The 27,969-nt window shown below is 45.9% G+C and overlaps 1 protein-coding gene across 7 annotated transcripts in view; it reads left to right on the top strand.

The window, feature by feature from the left end:
- CHGB (chromogranin B) overlaps positions 1 to 25,840 on the top strand; it is a 78,598-nt gene extending 52,758 nt beyond the window's left edge. For 5 of the 7 annotated variants that reach the window (XM_083431955.1, XM_083431952.1, XM_083431954.1 and 2 more), the window contains 4 exons: positions 19,007 to 19,053; positions 20,046 to 20,139; positions 21,282 to 23,014; positions 25,423 to 25,840. In XM_083431955.1, the coding sequence (XP_083288081.1) occupies positions 19,007 to 19,053; positions 20,046 to 20,139; positions 21,282 to 23,014; positions 25,423 to 25,506 (1,958 nt within the window). In that variant the 3' untranslated portion in view covers positions 25,507 to 25,840. Of the gene's footprint in view, positions 1 to 2,447; positions 2,706 to 9,420; positions 9,964 to 19,006; positions 19,054 to 20,045; positions 20,140 to 21,281; positions 23,015 to 25,422 lie in introns of those variants that run through there. The other 2 variants (XM_083431958.1, XM_083431957.1) reach the window with 2 other exon arrangements.
- Positions 25,841 to 27,969: the final 2,129 nt, after the last annotated feature.

Here is a 27,969-nt window from a genome sequence, read left to right as displayed (position 1 = left end):
TAGACCCCCCCACCTGTGCTCTAAAAGCTGGTTTTGTTTGTACAGCGGTTCTATCCACAAAGGTTTGAAAAGATCTTTGCCATATTAAAATGCAGTGTTACTTCCCTAGTGTGGTGAAAGTTTCAGTGCTGGTTGGGTTGTTGTGACTGTTCCTTGCTTCTTAAATGCTCTAAGAGCACCTGGCCATAAAAGTGCATCAACAGATCTCTAATTTCATGAGGGAGTTTGTGTTTCAATATATGCATTGTGCGTGTGTGTCTCTGTGTGTGTGTGTGAGAGAGAGAGAGATAGATGCAGTTCTCGTCTCTCACATGGCACTGGCAGAAAATGTAGGAGGTCAAAAGTGTAATGCTGTTGTTTAAATATTTTTTATTATACATTAGCCAATTATACATGCCAAATTATATAATTTAAATAGGACTTCCCATGTTCGGGCTGGAAAGAGAAAGTCTTTTATTCTTGTTCCCGCATTTTCTCCGTTGTTTGTTCCCAATATCATAATTCTGATGTTAACCTTTTATCATCATCACAATCACTGATATGCAACTTTCCATCATATTTAACAAATCCATATTTATATTAACATGCAAGAGGATTTTTTCTTCTTTCTCTTATTGTCATCAGTCATTTTTGGCACCATCCCCTCAGAGAGCCCCCTTTCCATTTCATGCTTTTACCTCTAAAATTCCGGGCTGTATTCCAACTATCCTTTAAAGTCCCTTAATAAGCAGATGTTTCCCAAATCCAGATAAGAATCTTCCGTAGAAGGTGATGCCATCAAGTATATTCCACAATTAATTGTTTGGTTCCTCTAAGATCCAGGCTTGCTCTCCCTGGGCCCTAGGGAGGGTTCGCCAGGACCAAAGATCGACCTTCATTTTGATAATCCATATATGATACAAAACCATACAAGCAGATGCAGTTTTGATGTGAAATACACCCCATTTTTAGTGTATCAGCTGTCTTCCGCCCCCTTAAAGAAGCTTCTTTTTCAAGTGCGTCACAGTTCACCATTTTATGATCTCAAGCTAAAAGCACATAAATCTTGTTCTTGCCACTTCTAATTAGAACCCTCCACAGAAGACGGCACCATAAAGCATCTCAAATCTTTACATGGTTTCTCTCACATTCCATTTGTTTAATTAGATCTTTCTTAGTGAGGCTTGCCAAATTGTGAAATAAAGAAGTAGAGGAAAAGAAAGCAGCCACACTCTTCACATAAACCGTAGCAAAACGACTTAAGTCCATCTCAGATCAAAACTTTGGCACACAGTGACTGAATTCTTTAGCAGGTTTTTTTTTTTTTAAAAAAAAAAAAAATCTTTCCAGAACATGCCTGTTTCTTAGTCCGAATTCTAATAATTTTTGAAAAACAGGGATCCTCCCGCTCCTGGCGACAGCTCTGGAGAGTTTCCAATTTGTGCAGTGCTCAGCACCCAGCGTCCCTGCCCCCTCATTCTGTAGCAAGTGGCAGTTATTGGACAACCTGCGGGTGGTGGCCAGTCCCTCTCTACCCTGGGGGGCTCAGCAGAGATAATTACTCCCATGTTATCCCTGAAAACTTGCACGATTGGGGTCCGGTGTTCTGGGAAAGCAGCCAAACGCTAGGAGAGCAAAATATGTATTGAGATTTGGGAGAGATCTAGCATGCTCTTTCAGGGAGCAATGCCAGCACTGCTGCAGCGCCAAGGGCAGGTGGCTAAGTGGTGGTGAGTGTCCCATGGGTGGTGGTGGGGGTGGCAGAGCAGGGTGGCATTTCCTGTTTGGCCTCAAGGAGCAAAATGGGACGTAGCACCCCTGAACTCAGGATTCCAGAACTAACAGCTGTCAGTTCGGAGGGAAGGAAGGCAAGGACTCACAGCCCAGGTGGGGCTTACTAGCTTGGGGTTGAGTTGTCTGATTCCTCAGCTGGAGGAGACTCAGGACAGGTGAGGCTCACATGCCTTGTCAACTCCAGAAGCTATAACAGGAAAGCCGTCCTGGCCAGGGGTTTTTTTTTGACACAAAAGTACAAAGAACATGCATTACCTCATATTACTCAATACCATTGTCCCATCTTTTGTTTTTACAGAGTCATCATTTAAAGTGTAAGTAAAGGTAAAGGGACCCCTGACCGTTAGGTCCAGTTGTGACCGACTCTGGGGTTGCGGTGCTCATCTCGCTTTATTGGCCAAGGGAACCGGTGTACAGCTTCCGGGTCATGTGGCCAGCATGACTAAGCCGCTTCTGGCGAACCAGAGCAGCGCACGGAAATGCCGTTTATCTTCCTGCCAGAGCAGTACCTATCTATCTACTTGCACTTTGACGTGCTTTCAAACTTCTAGGTTGGCAGGAGCTCGGACTGAGCAACGGGAGCTCACCCCGTCACGGGGATTCGAACCGCCGACCTTCTGATCAGCAAGTCCTAGGCTCTGTGGTTTAACCCACAGCACCACCCTCAAAGTGTAAGTAGGATTCCTAATTCTTTCTGCATTGTGCTTCTTATGCTATCCCTCAAGATTTAGAAACATACGGAACCAAATTCAGCGCAGAGATAGAGAGTATCAAGGAAGTAACTGGAATCCATTTCCTGACTACTTCCCCTCTTCTTCCCTAGATTCTGCAGTCTGCACAGGCTGGGTGAGCTGTTGGTCTCCTGCTGCCATGCCATTAAGATCCATCCCCTGGTGTGTGAGGCTAGAATAGGGATAGAACCTGCAACCTTGGTATTACCAGCAGCACACTCTAACCAACTTATACTTAGACCATTGGCCCATCTATCTCAATAATGGCTATACTTACTGGCAACACCTCTCAGATGGTTGTCTCTCCCAGCCCTACCTCAAATTGCTGAGGGTAGAACCTGGGACCTTCCACTGGGTTGTGATCCTTGGTAATTCACATCACCTGCTATCTGATCATCTTGGGCATGGGTAGGCAAACTGAGTCCCGGGGACCAGATCTGGCTCAATCGCCTTCTAAATCTGGCCCATGGACAGTCCGGGAATCAGCATGTTTTTACATGAGTAGAATGTGTGCTTTTATTTAAAATGCATCTCTAGGTTATGTGTGGGGCATAGGAATTCGTCTGTCCCCCCCAAAAAATAGTCCCCCCCCCCAAGGTCTAAGGGACAGTGGACTGGCCTCCTGCTGAAAAAGTTTGCTGACCCCTGATCTTGTGGATGGAAATGCTAGCGACTGAACCTTGGCTCATTCATGCTTTCCATAGGCTGGCCACTGTGAGAACAGGATACTGGACTAGATAGGACATCGGCTTGATCCATCAGGGGTCTTGGTGTGTTCTTATGTCACCATGAGCCACCATGCCTCACCTGCTGAGAGGATGGTGCCATCTCTTTGTGTCTTTTCACATGAGCAATGGGAGCGATTGGCACATTTGCAGGATGTCAAGGGGATCTTTCCACCATGAATGAAGAGCAAGAAAGAACTAGGTGTCCCTCTTTTGAACCAAGTGCTTTTGCTTAAGGCTTCCCATTACTTTGATGATATACTGTGTAATACATATGAATAAATCTGGGAAATCCTTCCACTCCCATTTGAGAGCCAATAGAGAAAAATGCTGGTAAAATAGTGAGCTTTAAATGCACCACTGTGTTCTAATAGACCTTGGGATTTTTAAAATGCTTACAGCTCCCATAGTCCCTATATCTTGTTGCACATAAAGATAGGTTTAATTTATAGAGCTGAGATTTGCCTCTGTGAATCTTCTAGCTGTGAATCTTCTAGCTAGAAAACTCAAAAGTGATTTTTTTTATTATTAAGCAGTGGCCTTACTTAGAATTAAAGCACTATAAATATTTAAATGTGTGAATTAAGGCAGCCAGACTAGCCCAGTTTGCTGAGAATATTAAATGGGAAATGGGCAGATAAATCACTACCTGTAGTCCACAGCCAAATATAGCAAATGAACTGTTCCATCGCTAGGAAAGAATGGTATGTTTTAAAATATTCTCTCTAAAGAGACCCCAACTGAATTCTTGCAATGGCATGCAAGACAATAAAGCTCTTAGTATAAATGCAATGGTTAAAGTTGCAATCCTATAGACACTATAGAGATTGAACATTGAATAGAATTTACTTCTGAATAGAAATTGGATTGCCTCTACATATGCATAAATGTTTGTGCTTGCATGTGCACTTAAAAAGGAGTGGCTCTTTCTCCCTTCTCGCTCCACTTGCCAATCCCCCATTCCCCCCAGACTCGGTGGTTTAGATCACAGCACCACCTGTGTCCCTACCACACCTGGTAGCAGTCATGGAATATACTGTGTGAAGGTACTTTGGAATATTTCAGGGCTCCACCTCCATAATCTCTTATGACGAAGGTGAGGAGTAGAAGTAGTAGAAGTTTGAGTGCAACAAGAGGGGAGGGACACTGAAGTATTCCCTGCATTTCTCCCAGTTCTCCCTCTTGCGCATTTTTGGGAGCAAAAATTAATATAAGACACTGTCTTATTTTTGGGGAAACAGGGTAGCTGGCCCTTCCCCAGTTCCTCTCCACCTCTCCACCCTACCACTAGAGGCCTAAAAGTTCCTCCCTCTCTCACACCCACCTTTCTCCCTACCTCCCATCGCTCTCTCTCACACCCCATTCCTTCATACTTGAATAAGGTTGCACAAAAAACACTCTGAAAATTGAGATTGCTGACTGAGGATCTTCCTCCCCCCTTCCCATGCACTATGATGGTTTGCTGTTCTTTCCTCTCTCCCCTTTCCTTCTGTATGTGTTTTTCTGTGTAAGTAATGTTTAAAAACTCAGTACCAAAAAACCCCAATCCTATAAATAAAACAAGCAAATCCCAACGTACCTGTAATCATCTGGGTTTTTCTGACCTGTGGCTGACTGTTGAATCCCATGGGGAACATACTTACAATTAGTCAGACCTTTGGTTCATCTAGCTCCATATTATCTAACCTGACAGCCTCCCCAGGTTTTCAGACTGGACACTTTCCATGCCCTACATGGAGAAGCTGGGGGTTGAACCTGGAACATTCTGCATGAAAAGCATATCTTCTGCCACTGAGCCACGGCCCTTGCCTGAATTTTAGAATGCAAGGGATTTTCGTGACTGCTTTCTACAGCAGCTGTATCCACCGAGAGGAGAAGCAGCAGCCACAGAAGCCTGGACTAGAGAAGAGGAAAGGCTCACAAAATGATTCACTCATACCTTTTCAGTAAAGCTTTCATCCTTCATCCTGCATAAAAAGACCCCCCCTGGTTCCCTGCCGGGCTCCATAGCTCTTTAACAATCCCTTCACATCAAGGGTTTGCACAATTGTTAGGAGATGTGCCTCTTCCCCCAGAATATTTCTGAGCCCTTGTTAAATTCAAGCTGTTATCTGTTGCTGTTTGAATGCTCTCTTCTGCTCACTTTCCATGGCAGGTTATGATCAGTTTTCATCTTCTTTTGAAAACAGATAACCTGATCTGTCACTTTCAGAGTTGCAAATGGGGAAAATTTGCATTGATTGATCCCAGAAATGACAACCCCAGATGTGAAGAGGACTCTCTTGATCAGATCAGGCTGCCATCAGGCTACAATAAAAATAATTTTAAAAATGTTTTAAAGCAGGCAGAACCCCATGCAATATTGTATTTGATGAGAGAAATTTACTGTCTCAGACTTCACTGAGCAGGCTCACATAAGCATAATTACAATAGAAATGCTACAATTATTGTATGAAGCAAACCAAGCTCAGTTGAAGACCTAACACAAAACCCACGAGGAAACTGCAGTGTTGCTCAGAGCCCAAACATGTTGGGCATACAATATGGCGATATTATCCTTAGTTCAGTGACTCTCTGCCATTCCAACCAGGCTTGGGGACCTGGGCAGCGATGGGTCTAGGGCCCAAACCCCCAGATCCCGGGCATGCCTGGACATGGACAACCCCAGAGTTATGTATACAGTGCAAGAGGGTTGGTTGTAGTGAAAACAGCTGTCCAGAGACACCTGCTGTTCAGCAATCCCTGAAACCTAATGGGCATGTCCCCGTGATGGAGAGGCCCGCTACACACTTCTAGGGCAGCCTGAGAGGGCTGTGAACAAGCCTGCCATCGTGGATGCTTCCTGGTGAGGTTATAACCCCTCTATGTGCCTGGCAATGGGAAGAGGATGTCGTCATTTGCCATCAGGCCCCAGAGACCTTAGGATCTCCTATCAGGCTGACAATCCACAGTCCACACCTCATGACCATAGTTTAGTGGTAGAATCCCTACTTCGCAGGCAGAAGGTTCTAGGTTCAATCTCCGCCACCTCCAGATTGGCTTGGGGAAAGCTTCTGTCCGAAACTTTGGAAAGCCACTGCCAGTCAGTGTAGAGTATATTGAGCTAAGGGGACCAGTGTGGTCTGACTGAGTATAAGGCAGCTTCCTATGCAAAACTTCTCTTGAACCTGCTGGGGAGCTCCAGAGGATGAATATAGATGCTGGGGAGAAGGTTTGAGCCAGTATGGCTTGGAGGTGCCATGAGAGCATCACTGCTCAGCTCTGCAGAAATTGACTTGCCTATGGGAGCATAAGCCCAGGGCTTGTTGTGGGGCACTATCCATGACCTACGCACCCACCCCCTGACTCCATTCTCAGGGAGTTGGACTATTCAGGGGAGGAGGGGGTAGACAAAATTTGGCATTGCTGGCTCCATCCCACAGTGGTATGGCCAGGTGACTGGTGCCTCTTCACCCTTGCCTGAGATTCCATGACACCTGGAGCTGCATGGTCCATCTCTTCCCATCCTATTCCTGTTGTCCTCCTCACCAGACCTGATCAGCAGATCCCCAGAGTCAGTGCCACACAGACCCCCTTCTCGAGCAGCAACACCACGGCTGGGTGGAGGCAGCTTGGAGGGAGAGGAGTCAAACGTGAACGAGGAGGAGCTGTGGCAGCCCATGCACCAACTCCCACACCGCTGCAGCAAACAGCCACCTGGGCGCTCATGCTTCAGCCTCCCCACCCCCATGGGTGTGAGAGAGGTACTGCCAAGCCTGTGCACTCCACCTTAGACCCCTTAGTTGATGTAGTGCTCCATGCATCTGGACTGCGATTCTGGCAAGAAGGAAGTGCCCAGGAAGGTTTGGGCTGCAGAGCCAACAGATTGGAGTGCTTCTCCAGTGTGAGAGAGACATTGCCCACTCCTGTTGGGGCAAAAAAATAGGAGTGTTAGGGCAAGACAGTTCTATTCTGGCACCCCCAGTAGTTGAAATGGAGTTTGATGTTATGGGCAGGCTTCACCCATTGAACTCTGTCAGTGGAAGTCCTGAGATTCTGATGGGAGTTTGGCAGTTTGCTCTTTAATGAAAAGCATGAAAACATGGCACAGACCATGCAATCATTTTGTCTGCTGGATTTGCCATTGACCGGAAGGAAGAGCTGTAAGGGGGCTAGTAGGGTGAGTTGTTAACCCCCTTGGGTTATAATTAATAGAGGGATGCTTGGTGTAATTACCAGACTGCCAAATAATGAATGGACCTTGTTCTCTTTATTCATTTTATGAAAGTAGATTTTACCGTTAAGTATTTCTTGGCTTTGCTTCATTGACTTACAATGGATGAATTCAGCAACTAATGGACGGGGAATATTTTCAGTCCATAAAAATAATTAGCATCGTTTGTAATGGAGAGATTTGTGCAACTACATCGTTTGTGCTGATCTGAGGAGAACAATAGCCATGTTTCACTGAGATGGGCTAAAATGTAATGGTTCAGAAGCAGGCACTGGGTGCTTCCATGATTGGCTGCTCTGAGAACGGAGAGCTTGACTAAATGGGCCTTTGGCCTGATCCAGCAGGGCTCTACTCAGGCAGAGAAAAGATTTAGCCTGTGAGCAACTCGGTCACAGGCTCTGGTCACCACTGGACAAATATTAATACCCAGGCCTCAACTATTCTCAGCTTTTCTCTCTGCTCTATCCCAACTCTGCAACTGACCAAGCTCCCACTCAACTGTTTCCCTCACTGACAGGGTTGAGGGGCTTGCCTGGGGGTGGGGGGGTGTATCTACTTTTTTTGTCCTGGAGTATGTGCATGTATTTTGCCTGTTTGGGGCAAGGGTCTGGAAAAGGCCAAATTTTCTTTTCTGAAATAGATATTCTGTGACACACATGGGAGTTGCATAGATTTCCACATGTACCCTTGGGCCAGAAACATTTAGGGACCCCTGGTATACGTGATGGTCTTATATGTGAAACTACTACTAGTAGAAATAGTAGTAACAATAAATACATGTAGTGCTATAAATTTCCTAGTCCTGCCTTGCATTAGTAATACCAGCTATAATGACATATTTTGCTTTGCATGAGCTCAATAGCTCTGCTGGTTATACGGCTGCCCCCACCTCACATTGAGCACTGTAAAGAGCTCATAGAAAGATGGATTGAGGCATACTGCAAGATCGGTATGTGTGTGGTCTTTCAGAGTTAGGTAGGCAGTATAGGCAATCTCTGTTCCCAAGGAGCTGACAGTCTCCAACAGGCAGCTGGAAAGCAACAGTAGGCAGCAGGGAGAAAGGAGGCAAAGGAGTGAAGAACGTGGGCAGATTTCTCTAATCCATAGCGGTGTTTCGAGACAATGGGAAGGAGTGTGGGGTCCATTCATTCTGCTCAGAGAGAATCAAAGACCCCCATCCCGGGAAACTCTTTGGATAAATTCTTACGTCAAGGGTCCCCCCCCCCCTCTGGGTTTGTTCCATTTCTCCCAAATCATTATCAGCACTTCAATAAAGAGGATGTTGCTGTGGAACATTTTTCATTTTGCATCTCTCGAGGTGTTGTGAGTTTTTATCGGCTCATTAGATAAATCGGCAGTGGGATGAGACAAGGTGAGGAAACTTAATTGCTGAAATAGGGCTCATTTGACAGGGATGTCTTGCGGGGAGGGAGAGAGAGAGAGAGAGAGAGAGAGACAGAAAAGGAGTGTGTGGGGGCGTGAGTGAATGCGGGCGCATTTGCCTGTGAGTGACGCTGGAGGAGGGAATATAAATTATTTTACAGAGAGGAGCTGGAAATCCCTTAGCATCGAAGCCCTTAAATAAGAATGGTGGCTCTTTTTCCTGCAGGTTCAAGTCGGTTCTGCACTCAGTTCTTACCCCACCACCGCACCCACCTTTTACTGTCACGGAGGGCAGTGGGGACCATGATCTTTCAGGCATCTTGCTGGGTCCATGTGTATAATATGAGGGAGGGGATGCGGGATAGGATTCTTCAGTTGTCATAATGGGAGGGGTGGAGGTGGGCATAGAAACTATCTTTCTCTGGGGGCGCTGGGTGCTGCAGAGAATCATAAGATAAACTGCGTTGACAGTGAAAAACGGATTGAAAATGGAAGTGAGGCTCTCTCTTCTACCCATAGCAGGGTAGGGACATTATCCAGGTGGTCTTCTGGGAAGGAACATAACAAGTTGCCTTCTACTGACTCAGACCATTGCACCCCACTTGCCTACCCTGACTGGCAGTGGCTCTCCAGGAGCTGGGTTGGACACTGGGGCCTTCTGCATGCCACGCAGATGCTCTACCACCGAGCCGTGGTGTGCTAGGGGGAGCGAAGGGGCGTCGGGGGCGAGAGCGGGTTGGCAAGCTAATGAGAGGAGTTTTGTCTGGGGGGTGGCTTTGCGCGGTGGCAAGGAAGCCTTGTGGGCGGCTGGCAGCGGTGGAGAGAAAGCCTCGCTGTCTTCGGCAGCTTCTAGAGTAGGATCTTTCTGGCGATCCCAGGGACTCTCCGCCCCGATCCCCCTGGGGGCCACCTCTGACGCAAACCCCTTTCCCCGCCTTGGCTCCGACGCCCCCTCCTCCTCTGTATTCCCCACCCTCCCTTAAATAGCGTGGAGCTGCGGCCAGGAGGCGAGCTGGTGGCGAAGCAGCTTCAGCTTTTGCAAGCAAGTCTGTCCGTCCTGCTTGCGTGCCTGCCTGTCGGCCGGCCATGGTACCTTCCGTGGCGCTGCTCAGTCTCCTCGGAGCCGCAGCTCTGGCAGGTGAGTGAGGGCGCGGGGGAGGGGGGGGCCGCGCGGGTTGGGTCAGCACCACGGAGAGCGGCGCGGGGTCCGATCAGCACTGTGGACAGCGGCGCGGCTCGGATCAGCACCACGGAGAGCGGCGCGGGCGCGGCAGACCGCAGGGAACAGTGGAGGGGAAGGCGGGACAGGGATGCGGAGCCCGCGGTGCTTTCCTAACCCTCTCCCACCTACGGCTGAGTCAATGCACCATAGCCAAGAACCGGGTGACAGGCACTTCGCCCGGGCACGGGAAAGCCCTCTCTTAGTCTGCCAAGGGATCCATCTCCTGTATCTCGTCAGGCTTCCATTCATCCATCCACATACCCACCCCAATTCAGTTACGCACCTAAAAGAGAGGAACCGTGTGTTTGGCTTGAACGCAGATAGGGAGTATTCATTCACAGCTTCCAGCTCCAGTTATGCTCACTTCAGTGCCCTAGAGGGAGAGCCAGTCTGCACTAGCTTCTCTTCAAAGGCAACAGCATCTCATATAAGGATGGGAGACCAAGCTAAAAGATGGGCTCCTTGCCCATGTCAGAAGTGCACTGGGTTTCAAGTGCGCATAACCTGAATCAGGGTCCCCGTGACAGCAGGAGGAGAAAAGATCATTAAAGGGGAAAGATACATAAAATATACCTTCTCGGTGTGTGTTTTCTTCTCACACACCCATGTGTGTAAGGGAAGGAGGAGGAAAGGCATAATATATACATGCTCAGTATTTGTGTGTAGTTACCGAGGGCATGTACCAAATCCACTGTAGGTGAACAAGCCCTCCCACATGCTGGTTGTTCATTCAGTTTTTTGCCTGAATGGAACCAGACAGCTCAAATTAACGATGTTAAAATCCTGAAGACCCGTTTCTAGAAACGGACATTTTATAGGTATAAAACTGAAAGGTAAAGTGACAGCCAGCACTTTTCACACATTTGCTATTAGTCCATTTTGTAAAAGTATATATGCCACTTGACTGTAAAAAGACAAAGGAAAGAAACCTCAAGGCAGTTGCTTTGGTTTGCATTTCAACGTCTGGCAAGATCAGAAAGCAAGGATAATTGAAAATTCCATATCAATTTTATCGATTTTAACAACATACTGGATGTTTTAAGAAATCCTTGCTTTAAAACTTGCCTTATTAACATAAGTGCTGTTGGGGTGAACTTGACTTGCCAGTAAAAGAGAACAATTTCATTGTGGAATGAGGCACCCACTGCTGAAGTTTTGTTGCTCTTTCCCTCCACTCTGGCAACTGGATGGAGGGTGCGTGTTGCCTTTTCCTGAGATGAGTCACTTACCTGCAAGTGCTTTCCAAGTCTTGGAGCTGTAAGAAGGGTAGGAAAAGCCCATTAATTCTCAAAACGTTTATTTCTGACAAAAGAAATGTGCTGTGTTTTATGTGGGCATGTTAGCCTGTAATACTGCTCATGAAGAAAAACCTGAACACTCAACCAGTGGTTTTAAGTACCATGGACCAGCTGATGTATACTATTTTTAAAAAGTGATAGCTATATATTATTGATTTCTATAAAATCAACTGCAATACCGCACCGCCTTGATGGATAATTAAGGCTGCAATCCTGGGTGGAGAATTAAGGCTGCAAGTTGCACTGAGACAGTATAGCGCCGTTGTTAGAGACTAGGAACTGGGAGACCAGGGCCACCCAGCAATTCCTTCCTTTTACAGCACAGATGGGGAACCATTTTCAGCTTTTCTGGGCAACCTTCTGAGGACCACATGCCTTTAATGGGCCAAAGGCAAGAAATGGAAGAGGTATGAATGTGAATTTTACTTTTGTAGTAGTCTAGTTTCTACATGCACACTCCCACACCACTTCTACCCTCCTTCCAGGCAAGCAAGAAGCATTCCAGAGAGGCAAAAGCAAGGTCAGTGAGGAGAGGCAGGTGGCCTGGGGAGAATCCTGAGCTCCAGATAGAGAGGGCTGCATTTCATCCTCCAGACCAAAGGATCCCCATCCCTGTTTTACCGTAAAACACATTTTGAATGCTAAACATATTCAACCAGTTGAGTTATTCTTGGGGGTGGCATACATCCCATCCAGTGTTCCTGCCGTTTTGCGTATTGTCATAAATGCATGTATTAAGCTCTTAAACCCCTTTGGCAGAAGGTTGTCTAAGACATTATTGCTTCAGCCAATCGCACGGACAGCTGCCCACAACGTTGTTGCTTGCTTAATTTAGTCAGTATTTAGTCAGTATTCATTCAGGGCAGGCAAGTATTGCCTTTGTTTTGAAATAATAATAATACAATATGGCTTTATTATCTCAGTAACACTTTACCCATTCCCACTCCCCCCCTTTACTTGTTAATCTGCTGCTCCTGTCCTCCTAGTTTCTTGATATAAAAATCCAAAATTCTAAGAGGGCCACATGTTCACGACCACTGTTTTCAAGAAAGGGGTCAGTTTCCCCATTCCACCTTTTTTTGAGATGTGATTCTGTCTCAGGGGTAACTTCCCCACCCCGTCAGCTCATTCTAACAAAATGAATTTCAGCAGGGACAAAAGTAAGGTTTTGCACATAAGCAGGAAGAACCAGCTGCACAAATATAAGATATGGAGCACCTGGATTGCCAATAGTACATGTGAAAAAAAATCTGGTGGTTTTAGTAGGCCACAAGCTTAACATGAGTCAACAGTATGATGCAGCAGCAAAGAAGGCTAATGCTGTTCTAGGCAGCATCAACAGAAGTATCATGTCCTGGTCAAGAGAAGTCATAGTCTCACTCTATTCTGCCTTGGTCAGGCCACACTTGGGAGTACTGTGGCAAGTTCTGGGTGTCACAGTTTAAGAAGGATATTGACAAGCTGGAACATGTGCAAAGGAGGGTGACCAAGATGATCAAGGGTCTGGAAACCAAGCCTTATGTGCTGGTCCTGTGGGTTACCCGAGAGACAAGGTCCAAGTCCAGTCCGTGGTCAAAGGTGCAACATAGAGGCAGTCCATAGTAGCTGAAGCTGGGTGCAGGGCAGGGAGTCGGGTGAAGTCAGGGACAGGCTTGCAAGCAGGGAGCCAGAGCAGGTTAGGAGCTCAGGCAGGAAAGCAGGACAGGGTTCAGGCAGGAACTAGCAACCAACAATGTTGCTCCCACAACTTGGGACTAGGGCTGGCCGGCTTTTATCTGCCCCGAGGCATAGGGTGGCCCCGATCCTCTGGTGACTCGCCTCTCCTGGTCTGGAGGCGAGCACACCTCCTGCGGGAACTTAGTTCCCTCCGCCTCTCTGTCCTGAGTCTCTGCAGCTCAGGAGAGGCTGGAGGGTTACCGGACCCAGAGGCAACCTCAGCTTCCTCTGATGGGGCTGAGAGTGGAGCACCTGCAGGCAATGAGGATCCAGCACAGATGAGGACCCTTCAGGCTCATGCCCCAGTCCCGGCTCAGCTGGTTCTGGAGGTGGGGAATCCTGTGCAGGCTGGGATCCCTCAGGATTAGCATCCGAGTCCGAATCCCAGGCCATCACACCTTATGAGGAACAGTTGAGGGAGCTGGGTGTGTTTAGCCTGGATAAGAGGAGATACGATAGCCATCTTCAAATATCTAAAGGGCTGTCACGTGGAGGATGGCGTAAGCTTGTTTTCTCCTGCTCCGGATGCTAGGATCTGAACAAATGGCTTCAAGATACAAGAGAGGAGATTCAGACTCAACATCAGGAATAACTGACAGTAAGAGCTGTTTGACAAAGGAGTGGTCTCCCTTGGATGGTTGTGGACTCTCCTTCCTTGGAGGTTTTTAAGCAGAGATTGGATAGCCATCTGTCAGTGGCACTTTAGCTGAGATTCCTGCATTACTGTGGGTTGGACTAGATGACTCTTAGGGTCCCTTCCAACTGTATGATTCTATGATTCTTCACGCTGACAAAATTTGTTATATGCAAAAGTATGAAGCATACATTTCAAAGGCACAAATCCTTTTGCTTAAACAAGTTGTGGTGGGGGTGGGGAGCCCATTTTTCTGAACATATGAAGCTGCCATACAGATTCCGACCACTGATGCATCTAGCCAAGTTTTTTCTCTGACTGGCTCTCTGGTATATCAGACTGAGTGTCCACCTAGATCAGCATTTTGTTTTCAAAATGGGGAGTTCACACAATGGTGATGACTCTTCCCCACTTCTGAACATGTGGCTCACATAGGAATACTGCCTCTGAAGACTGATTTAGCTCTCACGTTTAATAGTCATTGGCAGACCTCAATTCTTAGCTCTTTTATGAAGCCTTCAAATTTGGCGTCAGTGACTGCATCTTCTGGTACATCATCCCACAAATCAGTTGTGTGATCTGTGATTAAGGCAGCGATCCTAATCATGTCTACTCAGAAGTAAGTCTCATTGAGTTTAATGGGACTTGCTCCCATATATGTGGGGTTAGGATTACAGGCTAAACACTTAGCCTGTCCTAAACCCATGCCCTAGTCACTATGGTTATATTCAGTTCTTTTTGTCTTTAAAAAATTGTTTAGGGGTACTCTCATTTTCCTATTCATATTGAAATACTGCCCCTCAATGAGGCCAAACTTAGATTCACAAAATGTTTAGGGGTATGTGTCCCCCTGCGTTCCCCCAGGAAAAAAAGCACTGGTTATATTCTACCTCAACGGAACAAGAGGGGGAGAATGCTATTGCCCTACTGTTCTTCCAGTGTTCCCAGAGGCACCAGCTTGGCCACAATGGAAAACAGGATGTCAGGCTTTATAGGCCTTTGGTACAACCCAGCAACGCTCTTTCTAAGTTTTTACAGTCAATTAATCTCACGGGGAATCCCAAGTTGTAAAATGTTGATAGAAGAGTGGAAGAATTGCTATCTATTTGCTGCCTCTAGACCACACATTACGATAAAAAGCTATTATCATTTTCCCTGCCTCGTCAGCTGCTTTCCCACCCTAAACTAAAAAGTCCTGAACAATTCTGCTTTTCTAAAGGTCCCCCCACCCCTCGGTCGTTTTGGTTACCTTTTTCTGCACCTTTCCCGTCTCTTCGATCCCCATTCTGAGAAGGGATGACCAGAACTGTACTTGGCATTCTGTGCAGCTGCACCGTGGATTTCTATGATGAATTGAACTAGAACTCTGTGGCATTCCATTTGATGCTGTTGGACTCCAACTCCCATCATCCCTGCGCATTGACCATTCCGGCTGGAACTGCTGGGAGATGGAGTCCAGCAGTGTCTAGAGAGCCACAGAATCTCCCCAACCCTGATCTAGAAGGTGGAACTCAGAAATTCAGTGCTTTGCTCTGGCCCTGAAGAAGAGATTCAGAAGGTGCAGACCGCATCACCCAAGATAGAGAAGCAACATAAGGTAGTGGCTGTTATGCAACTCCCAGTACAGTTTTGATGCAGAGTTCATGTGAGGGGAGGAGTGTGGCTAGAATATGCAGCGCTCCAGGAATACCGTGCAGGCAGATGGTCCTCTGTGGTCCTCTGCCAGCTGGCTGATGGCTGCTTTTGACGTTTAAATTTATGCTAGGCAGAACTGGCGGTGCTGCAACTGGCTTCATTACATTCTCTGTCTCCTTAGGCTAGGGAATAGGGAACATTTTTTCAGTCTGAGGGCCACATTCATTTCTGAGTAACCTTCCAGGGGCCATGTGACAGCAGTGGATGGGGCCAGAGGCAAAAGTAGGCAGAGCAATGAATGAAAGTTTTGTTGTAATATATAGTTACTGACTCACACTTGCAGGCATGAAAGAGTTAACCTGAGCCCAGAGCTCAGGTTGCAGGTGGGTGTGGCTTAGCAAGCACTCAGCAGCCTGTACTCCCCTCCTTTTCTCAGTCTTTGTCTTCATGCTTCCTGGAACAAGTGAAGAAAGAACCCTGTGCAGGGAAAGTGACCACAACCATCCTAAATCCAGAGCTGATGATGAAAGCTGGTGTCCAGCAATATCTGGACATATTCCTTTCCCCTGGTGTATACTCAAGGGATTAGCTGAAGTATACAGTTAATTATAGCTTGTGCAGAGCTGTGCATGTTTTGGTCCAGACCATGAGTTCTTAGATTCAAAAACCCAGAAAAGTCTCCCTGTGTCTCCTTTCGGCTGCTGCTAGATGTAATAATTTAAGGTATGCAAAAATCTATCAAAGAGTAGCTGCATCTGTCATTAGTATAATGTGGTGATGGATGTCGGACATCTTGGGGGTTAAACTAATTATCCTCAATGAAAAATGCTGCAGAAATTGAATGCGGGCTTAAGTGCTAAAGGGTTATTTCATTGTTTTATTCAGTGAACTTCCATTCTGCTCTGGCGTAGCTGCTACTGCCTTCATTAGGTATTGAAGATCATATATCCCCATCACAGCATTATTGTTTAATAAGAACACTTGGTTTTGAGGAGGTTGGAACTTTGGAATTATGCAAACAGGCAGTAAATTCACTTTTCATTTCCTGAATGAAAGTGCGTTTGGGGCCCTGGTGGCACCAAAGCTCAATCTTGGCTAGCTCACTTTGAATTATGGCATCTAATATGTTGAGCCTATTCTGCACCGATGGGTGGCTGTTGCTGTTTTTGCAGTAGTGTAGTGTTGGATGGATTGCTGCACACTCGAGTTATTCATTCATTATTAAAAACTGCTTCAGCAAAAACAGTTTGCTTCCAATGGTGCAGCAACAGAGGCCTGCACTCTTCTGGATTTGGACTGGCTGCGCTGCAGAATAAGTCAGGCGCAGTCATGGAAGTGAGCGGGGTCAGGGAATATTGTGAGTCAGATGATGGGGCATTTTCACAGAGACAGAAAACGTGATCTAGCTGACTCATGGGGGCGGGGAAATGCCTATTCCCATTGCCAGCACACGACTCGCTCTCGTGAATATATTCGTTTTATTACTGCCATAACTCATGCACCAAGCAAGCATTTAAAAAATGATATCGCTGCTTAACGTTTATGCTTCCGTAACTTTTTATTATCATTTTAATCTAGGGAATGTAAAAAACCAAACAAAAATCCACTCACTGTGAGCAAGCAATATCCAAGAGCTAAACAAGTAATAGCTTTTAACAATGATGAAAGATCATGGGATTAAATTCATATTTCACATTGGATATAAATCTGTCCAGAAAGGGGCTTGGGAAGAGGCTGTAAACCATTTTCCCACCCATGTGCAGCAACAGAACTTTACAAGGGAGCGTGGGAATCAAAATACCTGGAGAATGAAACAGAATGAGTAGCAAGCATAGGAAACCAGTATGTGGAAGGAGTTCATTCATTAAAAGCACACCAACAGACATCTGATCTGAGAACTAGCGAGAAGAATACACCATTCACTAAAAGAAACCTCGAGGAAACAAGGTGGTTTCCAGAGCTCTTCTAAAAGTGGGGATTTCATTGGAGAGATGGAGTCCCACAGCTGTGGCACCACCAATGTTTTTCAGCAAAGCTCAGTTGGTTAGAGCATGGTGCTGATAACACCAAGGTTTGATCCCCATATGGGACAGCTGAATATTCCTGCAATGCAGGGGGTTGGACTAGATGATCCTCAGGGTCCCTTCCAACCCTACAGTTCTATGATTCTATGATTCTATTTGAAGTTTGTCTGGGCTTCTTTGCAGATTCCTCTTCAAAAGCACTCAGAAGCAGCAGGCACAACAGAGGTCTGCTGTTCTAAATCTGCAAAGAACTTGCAGACTGTAAAGCAGGGATAACCAATATGGTTCACCACCCTGCTGTCTAGCATCCTAGTAAAGAGGTGTCTCTTCTTCTCACTGACTTTCATCAAGGATAAAGAATGAAATGGGGACTGGGAATCTGAATGAAGCGTTAAACCAGGGAAGTATTGCAAGCAACAAGACCCTGCATTTGGAAGTGACGTGTTCAGGATTCCTGTTATGTGCTCCAGTGGTTGACATTATATAAACTATTCAGGGTACCAGGAAAGACTGGAAAATTGTGTTCTTAGTGAAGAAGGAAGGCTGTAATATGCAAAGCACATTGTTAGGATTCCAGGAGTCAAGCATCACACAATATACAATTTTAATTCTGGTGCAAAGGTTGGAATAACAACAACAACAACAACAACAACCAACAACAACAACAACAATAACAATTTATTTATACCCTGCCTATCTGGCTGAGTTTCCCCAGCCACTCTGGGCGGTTTCCAGAATCTGCGAGTAAAACAAAGACAATGGGTTATGGTGCTGGCGGAGACTCTTGAGAGTCCCATGGACTGCAAGAAGATCAAACCGATCCATTCTGAAGGAAATCAGCCCTGAGTGCTCACTGGAAGGACAGATCCTGAAGCTGAGGCTCCAATACTTTGGCCACCTCATGAGAAGAGAAGACTCCCTGGAAAAGACCCTGATGTTGGGAAAGATGGAGGGCACAAGGAGAAGGGGACGACAGAGGATGAGATGGTTGGACAGTGTTCTCGAAGCTACTAACATGAGTTTGACCAAACTGCGGGAGGCAGTGGAAGACAGGAGTGCCTGGCGTGCTCTGGTCCATGGGGTCACGAAGAGTCGGACACGACTAAACGACTAAACAATAAATGTTGGGCTCATGCAGACTTGCCCTGGCCCCACCACTTTCCCTTGGAAAAACCCGATCTTAAAACGCTGAATCAGAGCAAACACCATTCAGGGTTTCTCCAGATTGAAGTTTGCTCCAATTTATTGGTAAAGAGTGGGTTTTCCAGGGGAAAGAGGTGGGGCAAGGGCAAAACTGCTTGAAGCCATGCCTAGGAAGCATGGGACAAGCAGAAAACTGAGCAAGTGTAGGATCTACTGAAATCAATGGGTCAAGTTAGTCATGTCTTAAATCCCATTGATTTCAGTAGGAACTAAGTGCAACCAATTTGGTCTGTTCTGCTTATGGGTGCCATTATTTAGAAGGTTTGGCAACCGCTTTCTAAGGGAAGACACATTTGCTGGTCTGGAGACAAATGTCTTGGAATGCAGCAATTGTCTGTTGAAACCAAACCAAATTTTGCTGAAGTTTATAATGTTGGCTTGTTTTCACCTGTTACAATCTGCCATTGGGGTTCCCACGTTTCTGACATTAGAAACGTTTTTATTCAAAGGTGTTCGTTCAGCACCGGTGGAAAAAGATGATCATGTTGAAGAAATGGTGAGTAGGAAAACTCTTTATTACTCTATAAGTGAATTAAATTGCCCATCACCGATAATTAAAGCTCCTTGCATGCAGTAAGAAATGTTCTTTACTAAACAAGGCTGGGGTGAAGAATCTCTTTTTGTTTCCTTTGAGATGAATCCGAGACTCATATGTTGACATATGTCTGGTAGCACCTCATCCATATTGTCTTCTTCTCCAATCCAACTCCAGAGGCCTATTTCAGATAGATGTCTTTCCACTTTAAGAACCTAAGAGTATTAAACACTAGGTGGAGGAGTGGGTAAGAATGTGTCATGCAAATGTTGTCTTCTTTCCCCAAATTCCTCTGGCCCACAATAATGTCTGGCAGTGCTCCATCTGGAATTAGGGAAAAGCTTTGGTTTAATCGTTCTTTAATGCTATGCCAAGCAGATCATCCAATTACATCTGATTCGGGGGGGAAATGCATTGTATGGTACAGGCTGCCCTCCTGAGCACACTTACTTTTGAGTATGCCTACTGGAGCTCAGTGTGATTTTACTTTGAGTAAATAATCATAGAAGTGCATGGGTCAACAATTCCCTCTGCATTAGAAGACAAAAGATTAATGGCATTAAATACCACTTCAAATGACTGTTTGCTTTCAAATTAGTGTAATGGGCTGTGCACAGAGTACATCAATCTTGTACCCACTACGTTCAAAGGAAGCATCCATTCTCACTCTGGAATATTTGGATCTCCTCTTTCTTTATGGTGACAAATGAATATGCTTGTTGTTGAGTTGGGTGTTTGTTTACAGAGCATTCTCTCTCAAAAAACCCCAACAACCCTGGAAATTAGGCTTATTTTTTTGACTGATGTGTATTAATTCACTTTTGTATTTTTTAAAAACAAACACTTGTATTCCGATCCTATTCTGACACTCTTGAAGGTCTCAGTTTGAGTATTTTATAAAAACAAATAAATAAAGCAAACACATTGACCTTCCTTTCCTGTTTTTACTCTAGGTGACGCGGTGCATTGTAGAAGTTCTTTTGAACGGTTTGTCGAAAGCTAATGTTCCACCTATCAATCCACTGTGCAAAGAGCTTCTGAAGAAAAGTAAGTGCTCAGGTCCTAAGGGAATCCAACCTAGCTCATCTAGCTCCATTTTTACACTAAGAAAATAATATGGTCGATGATGCAATTTCACAAGCAAAGCTGTCATGACTGTCCAAGAACCCATTCATATCAAAGTGGCCCTTAATCAAGCGTGGCAAACTTGCTGGGCATATGGGAAACTCCAGGAGAATTATGCTTTCAGAAGATTTAAGACAGGGGACGGCAAACTAAGGTCCGGGGGCTGGATCAGGCCCTGCTGCCCTCTGGATCCGGCCTGCAAATGGTTCTACAATCGCCACTTGGGTCAGCGTGATCGCATTTTTTTCCCCTATTTTCCCCCCCTCTACCTAAGATGCCCCAAGCTTACAAATGTACATCTGTGGTTAATTTTGAGAGGCCCAACAGTGGCCTGACAAATGAGTCAGAGGGCAAAAGCAAAAGTGAGCGAAGAACTAGAGTAGAACAGAACTAAGACTCTTTTCAATGCATCTGTGGCCATAACATTTCATGTTTTGTTTTCAATAGCCTTGTCCATGAGGAGGATTATTTAAGTCACAGATGGGGACTATTGAGGAGAGGCAATGGAAAACCAGATGGGAGGGGAAATGGCTGACTGATGGGAGAAATGAACAGGAGCATTCAACAAGGCAACATTTTATTGGTGGTCCTACTTGTTCCCTTGTAATTATATTATAATTACTGAAACAGTGCACAGTGAAAAGTCTCCCACATTAAGGTTGCATGCACATTGAACATTTAAAGCAAATGACTTCCCTCAAAGAATCTCTGTTAAGGGTGCTGGGAATTATAGCACTGTGAGGGGGTAAACTACAGTTCCCAAGATTATGCCGGGGGTGTCACATGCTTTAAATGTGTAGTATATATTCAACCTGTGCTTGTCACTAAAATAGTGTGAACTCTTGTGCATCAATGATGCTATTTTGGCAACATGAGCAATAGCATTCCAACCTGAATTGGGAGAATCACTGGTCCTCTTTTTTCTGGTCCTCAGTCTCCCAGATGAGCTGTAAGAAATGAACAGGAATGGGAGGCAGGCAGGGATGGAAAACAGGGCAGGCAGAGGGTGCAAACACGATGGCATCCTCCTAAAGAATCCACAACTTGTTTTGTTTTGTTTTTAGCCAATCGACAAAAGCAAGAAGAAGAAAATATAGGCAAAGCTGCAGAACTTGAGCTGAGGCATTTATCAGAATCAGAGGAGTTAGAGAAGCCACCAGAAGGAACTGTGAGAGGAGGAGAAGAACCGAATGAAGAAGAATTGAAAAGACAGGCAGAAGGAAATGAGAAATGGCATCCTGAGGAGAAAATCCACAAGGGAAATGTCAACCCACAAGTCATCTCCCAAGAGAGTCCTTATTCTTTTGATGAAGCCCACAAGGAGGGAAAAAAAGATGACGCCGAGAAGAGAACTGAAGAAGAAGGTAGCTATAAAAGAAATCACCAGAGTGAAGAAGAAAGCAATGAGAAGAAACACAGCGAAGAGCTGGAGTCTGAGCTTCTAGACAAAAAGTCTCCTCCTACAGCAGGAAGGGTGGTTGAAGGTGACCTCAAAGGTTCTGGAGGCCAAAGGTTCTTGGAGGAAAACACACGTAGTCAAGAAGAGGGGAATCCAGAAAGCAAGGAAGAGGAAGATGCTGAGGAGGAAGAAGACGAGGAGAGCAGCGAAAAATATCACCACAGCTTTCATCGAGAATACGAAGACTCTTATGAGAGGAGAGAACCTGATGATGCAGAGAAGCGAGGCCGCAGACCAAGACATTATCACAGGAAACCGAGGCTGGGCAACTCTTCTGAATACAAGAGACATCATAATGGTGAGAAGAGGGACTCGCCCGAAGAGTCCAGCGAGGAAGAAAGCGAATTCTGGGATAAAAGGAGCCACTACCCCAGACATTATTATGAGGTAGGGCACCATTTTGAGGAGAAGAGAAACTCCGACGAGGCTCATGGCTCTGAGGAGATGGAGGGAAAGAACAGGGGCAGGTGGCATCACAGCAGGGAAGAAAATGAAGAGGGAGACATGAGGCAGCGCAGCAGGGAAAATGAAGAGAAACAGCACCACTACGAGAGAAGACTCCATGATGAACCACAAAAGGAGTTGAGGCGCCACTATGAGGAAAGGACTCTTCGCGGCAAGGCGAGTGAGGAAGATCTAGGCAAGCAACATAGCTACGGCATCCGGGATGAGAAAAGGCGCCAGCACGACAAAGAACGGCAGCGCTTGGAGTGGGAGGAGCTGTCGAAACCACAAAATCTGGAAAAGGGAGGTGAAGAGCAGAGGTTCTATGGTCCAGAAGAAAGGCACAACCCCAGTGTTGGGGAGGAAGAGCCAGAGAAGAGGCGCCACAGCGAGGGGGAGAGGCATGAGGGCAACAAGAGGTCCCTTCTGATGGAGGAGGGCTATCCAAGAAGCCACTACCTTGTGGAAGCTGTGAAAAGAGCCGCGCCTCCACACATCCCTTACTACCAGCAGCTTAGGTGGAAGGGCAGACACGTTGAAAAGAAGGGAGGCATCGCCGATCCGTTTCTGGAGAGCGAAGAAGAAGAAGAAGAGGAGGAACCCAGGTCCCACCCCAACGAGAGAGCCTTCTTTCCCGAGTATAACGATTATGACTCGCCATGGGAGAAGCAGCAGCTGATGGATGGCGCGAGCCGCAAGCATAACAGCAACGACCCCAGATTTGAGGTGAAAAGGCAATACAACCGGATGGACGAACTTGCCCATCTTCTGAGCAACCGGAAGAAATCTGCCGAGTTCCCAGAGTTATACAGCTCCAAGGAAGACGTGAAAAGGGGGCATGCCGTGAGAAGCGGCAAGGGCAAACTGAGTCAGCGGCCTCTCACGCTGGAAGAGGTATTCCTTTACGATTTTGTATGAAGTGCTCATTTTGGTTTGGAGGGGGGGGGGGGAGAGTCAAAGTTTAATTTCAGCAACATGACTAGGGCAAAAGCTTATATTTGTTTTCATTTCCAAAGCCTTATACTGGTGGCCTGATAGCGAGACCAGCGAGTCCTATCCATGGGGTTGTGCCCCACATTGGACAAAAGATGCCTGCATTTCACTTAGAGGACTCTTGTGTTCCCCTCCAACTCTATGATTCTGTGATTCCCTAATCTAAATTACCTCTACATTTCGCAGTAGAGGTTTTCACTCCAGAGCCAGCCAAATTTTATTATGCACATTTGTTTTGAAACTGCTGGTTTTAGTTATGTTTTGATAAATTTTATGGTGACTTGTTTTTAGAGTTTGGTTTTATCAGTATTTTTTAATGAGTATTTAATATTATGTCAGCAACTCCTGCCAACCTAGCAGTTCGAAAGCACGTCAAAGTGCAAGTAGATAAATAGCTCTGGCCGGCAGGAAGGTAAATGGCGTTTCCGTGTGCTGCTCTGGTTCACCAGAAGCGGCTTAGTCATGCTGGCCACATGACCCGGAAGCTGTACGCAGGCTCCCTTGGCCAATAAAGCGAGATGAGCGCTGCAACCCCAGAGTCATTTGCGACTGGACCTAATGGTCAGGGGTCTCTTTACCTTTACCTTTTAAGCAGCTTACAGGTTTTTGTGGATTGTGTGATATATATATATATATATATATATATATATATATATATATATATATATATAGTTAATACTTGTTTCCCACAACCTTACAATGCAATCCTATATATTTTCACTACAAACTAAGTCCCATTTGGAGTGGAACTTACTCCCAGGTAAGTGGACATAGGATTGCAACCTCAATTATAGTTTTTCCTTAGTTGCCCTCAGGAACTTCTCCTAAGGTGCTAACTGTATCCTGCTGTGCTGTAATTGGCTTTATCGTAATCTGAATCTATGCCAACCTACTGCGGGTGTTTGGGTAGGGTGCATATTTTGGGTTCCTGCCAGCTACATGATCTCAGGATTCACTCAGCAGTAATGGAGATTTATATGTAGTGCATGATATCTGATTCCCTTTCCCCCCCGAGAGCAACCCGATATTTAAACAGAAGCACATTTCTTAATAAACTCTAGATTTTTGAAGAACCATTAATTTGGAACTGAGACTCTCCTTTTAGTATATGGAACAGAATACTTTGCACTTTGTGATGTTTGCCCTTACAGAACTGACCGCAGAGCCTTCTGCAAGGCTGCAAATATTTCGCATGAGTGGCACATTCCAACTCTCAGTACTACATGATACAGTACAGTATGCTTCTCTGAAATTACTGACCGAGGGACTGTAAGGGCACTGAGAGAGTCACAGGACTAAAATTGCTATCCTGAGAAAACCCACAAGCTAAATTACTTGACCTAATTGGTGGGAAGGTGCCAGGCATTCCTGAAATGGGATATGTTGTTGCAGCTTTGAAATGAGCATGATCAGTTGCAGATTAACTCTGATGATTGGACAAAACAAATAAAAACCAATTCCCTGGTACCCCAATGTAGTCCTTAGGTTTAATGTAGCTCCACATCAGTGTGGAGGACAAACTTGCAAAACATGAACTTGCATGAACATTTTGATGCCCAATATTGCGTTCCTGTGGTGGTGTTCATGGGAAGAAGTTGGCTTTGATGTCTGGGAGAAACCAGTGTGCTCACTGGAGAGTGAGTGAGACAGCTGGATTAGAGATCCAAAGAGATTCCAAAAAAGGTCTGGGATCTAGCTTGTCACCAGTAACACCTCCACAAATGAGAGAATCCCATGAAGGGTGTCCTCTGCCACCATTAATCCACATAAAATGAAATACGGGAAGAGTTGTTCCTTCAGGAACCCTCGATCCAGGCAATTTGAGGCTTTAAAGATCGGAATCAGCACTTTATATAGCCCAGAAACAAACTTAGTAGCAGATGCAGATGTTGATGAATGGGAGTAATCTGATCTTGGCAGCCAGTGTCTGACCCAAACCTACTGGGGAAATAAAAGATCAGGCTGAATTCAAATTACAGGCCAGGCAGAATAGCTCTGTAGGAACAGAACCACTTCAGGCAGTGCCATCCGGCCCTTTCTGCAACAAGAAAGGGTGGTATTGAAGGCTGCCGAGAGATCCTGGAAAAAATAGTGGTGTCACACCCCGAGTAAATTAATATGTGCAAACGAGCCATGGCCAGGTGTAGTTTTCTTCCACCTTGAGGGGTGACAACACGCCTTTGATGTAAGTGATGATTGCTAAAGAACAAAGGAATATTTGTACCATGATCCAGTGTTCCTAATACAGAGTAATCTAAACCTGTGGTATCTTGGCCTACAAGGATTTGCATTCTTTCCATTCTTCACAGGAAAAGGAACTGGAAAATCTGGCTGCTATGGATTTGGAGTTGCAGAAGATAGCAGAGAAGTTCAACAGTAACAGGAGAGGATGAATTTGGCCTGGCTTTAATGTGGGTATGGTAAAGCGCAGCTTTGTTTAACAGTACACTATATTTACTGATAAAGTCACTGCCACAAGTGTTACTTCCCTTCCCTTCCTAATAAAGAAGTAAATGCCGTTTACTAGTTACCTAAGTGATGGTTTGCACAGGCCCAAGTATCTTTATTCCAAATACGCTAGGAAGCCCAGATCAGCATGAATTTTAAGCATCTAGACCTGTGTGCAAGGCAGACATTTTAAAATGTGTGTGGAAATAACTGTGTGTGTATGTTCTTCAGAACTATGTTGTCTCTTAGTTTGAAATAATAAAAAGTACGTTGTTCACATTACCGCATGCTTGCCTTCTCTGTTAGTCTCATAATGATTTGCAGAGTGTTGCATCAATCAGGGGAATAAGGGCGGCAGCAACACTTAAAACCACCAAGTCTGAGGTTCAGCCATTTTTGCCCAACGTATGTTAAGTCACAGAAGGGACGCGGGTGGCGCTGTGGGTTAAACCACAGAGCCTAGGGCTTGCCAAGCAGAAGGTCAGCGGTTCGAATCCCCGCAATGGGGTGAGCTCCCGTTGCTCGGTCCCTGCTCCTGCCAACCTAGCAGTTCGAAAGCACGTCAAAGTACAAGTAGATAAATAGGTGGGAAGGTAAACGGCGTTTCCGTGCGCTGCTCTGGTTCGCCAGAAGCAGCTTAGTCATGCTGGCCACATGACCCGGAAGCTGTACGCCGGCTCCCTTGGCCAATAAAGCGAGATGAGCGCCGCAACCCCAGAGTCGGTCACGGGGTCCCTTTACCTTTACGTTAAGTCACACCAGCAAACAGTGATGCCACAGCCAACCCCACACCATACATTTAAAGTACATTTAACACACAGGGCTTCTCCCAATGAATTCTGGAAAATGTAGCTAAGGGCACTGGGAATTGTAGCTCTGTGAGGTGCGAACTACAGTTTCGGGATTCTTTGGGGTAAACCATGTGCTTCATAGGTATGTTGTGGATGTGACCTCAGAGTGAGGTTCTTTGAAAGGGTGATGGCACCAAAGCAGGTGCAACAGCTAACCATATTACAATGGGGCAATGGCAAATGCTCATCATTTGGAATGAGCCTTTCGAATGAGCCATTTTTGAGCCTGTTGAACCTCAAATTAAGCCTGTTTTTGAAGCACAAACATACCCAAAGGAAGCATGGTGTTGACATAACCCTGAAGGAGCGTCTCCACCCCATCATTCGGCCCGGACACTGAGGTCCAGCTCCGAGGGCCTTCTGGCGGTTCCCTCACTGCGAGAAGCAAAGTTGCAGGGAACCAGGCAGAGGGCCTTCTTGGTAGTGGCGCCCGGCCTGTGGAACGCCCTCCCACCAGTTGCCAAGGAGATAACTACACAACATTTAGAAGACATTTGAAGGCAGCCCTGTTTAGGGAGGTTTTTAATGTTTGATGTTTTCTGGTGTGTTGGAATCTGCCAAGAGTGGCAGGGGCAACCCACCCAGATGGACTAGAAATAATAATAATAATAATAATAATAATAATAATAATAATAATAAAGGTTCTGTTTTGGTCCTGGCGCTGTGGGTTAAACCACAGAGCCTAGGACTTGCCGATCAGAAGGTCGGTGGTTCGAGTCCCCGCGACAGGGTGAGCTCCCGTTGCTCGGTCCCTGCTTCTGCCAACCTAGCAGTTCGAAAGCACATCAAAGTGCAAGTAGATAAATAGGTACCGCCCCGGCGGGAAGGTAAACGGCGTTTCCGTGTGCTGCTCTGGCTCGCCAGAAGCGGCTTAGTCATGCTGGCCACATGACCCGGAAGCTGTACTCTGGCTCCCTCGGCCAATAAAGCGAGATGAGCGCTGCAACCCGAGAGTCGGTCGCGATTGGACCTAATGGTCAGGGGTCCCTTTACCTTATCATTCTAAATTATGCAAGTATATGGGCAGTTTTCATTCTTTCTCAGCATACACTTTTCAGAATCGTGGCCAATATGTCTGGTGTAAATATTTGTAATGTGGCTTTGGTTGTGCAATTTTCTGGTTTGGGTCAAATTTTGAGGGACGCCTCCGTAACGCTGACAGTCTGGAGGCGCTCTAGTGTAGCACGGAATTTGATGTGGATAGGGAAGCATATGTTTTTTAAAAAATACTCTGAAAATGGAAATGGGGAGGAGAGTCAAAAGACGAAAAAGCAGGTAGGTCCACAAGTGATTTCTGACAGTTCACAAAAGGAGGCCCAGATGTTTCCCACAGCTGTCTAAGCGTTTATCAGCAGGCTTGCCACCATCCTGACTCCACGACTGCCACCTACTGTACATCAGAAGTGCTGGTCCACTTAAGACTCATTCTGTGTTCTGAGCAGCAGTCAGTGGTCAGGAGTTGTATTCCGACAAGATCCGGAGGGCCTTATGCTACCCCATTTCTGGCAAACACATTACGTAATGGGGCTCAGGAGCCAACCTTAGTCAAGCGTGATT

The sequence above is a fragment of the Podarcis tiliguerta genome, assembly GCF_965153285.1.
Source record: "Podarcis tiliguerta genome assembly, chromosome: 3".
Lineage (NCBI taxonomy): Eukaryota > Metazoa > Chordata > Lepidosauria > Squamata > Lacertidae > Podarcis > Podarcis tiliguerta.
Note: the sequence above shows the minus strand (reverse complement) of the source record. Positions and strands in the feature narration are given on the sequence as shown.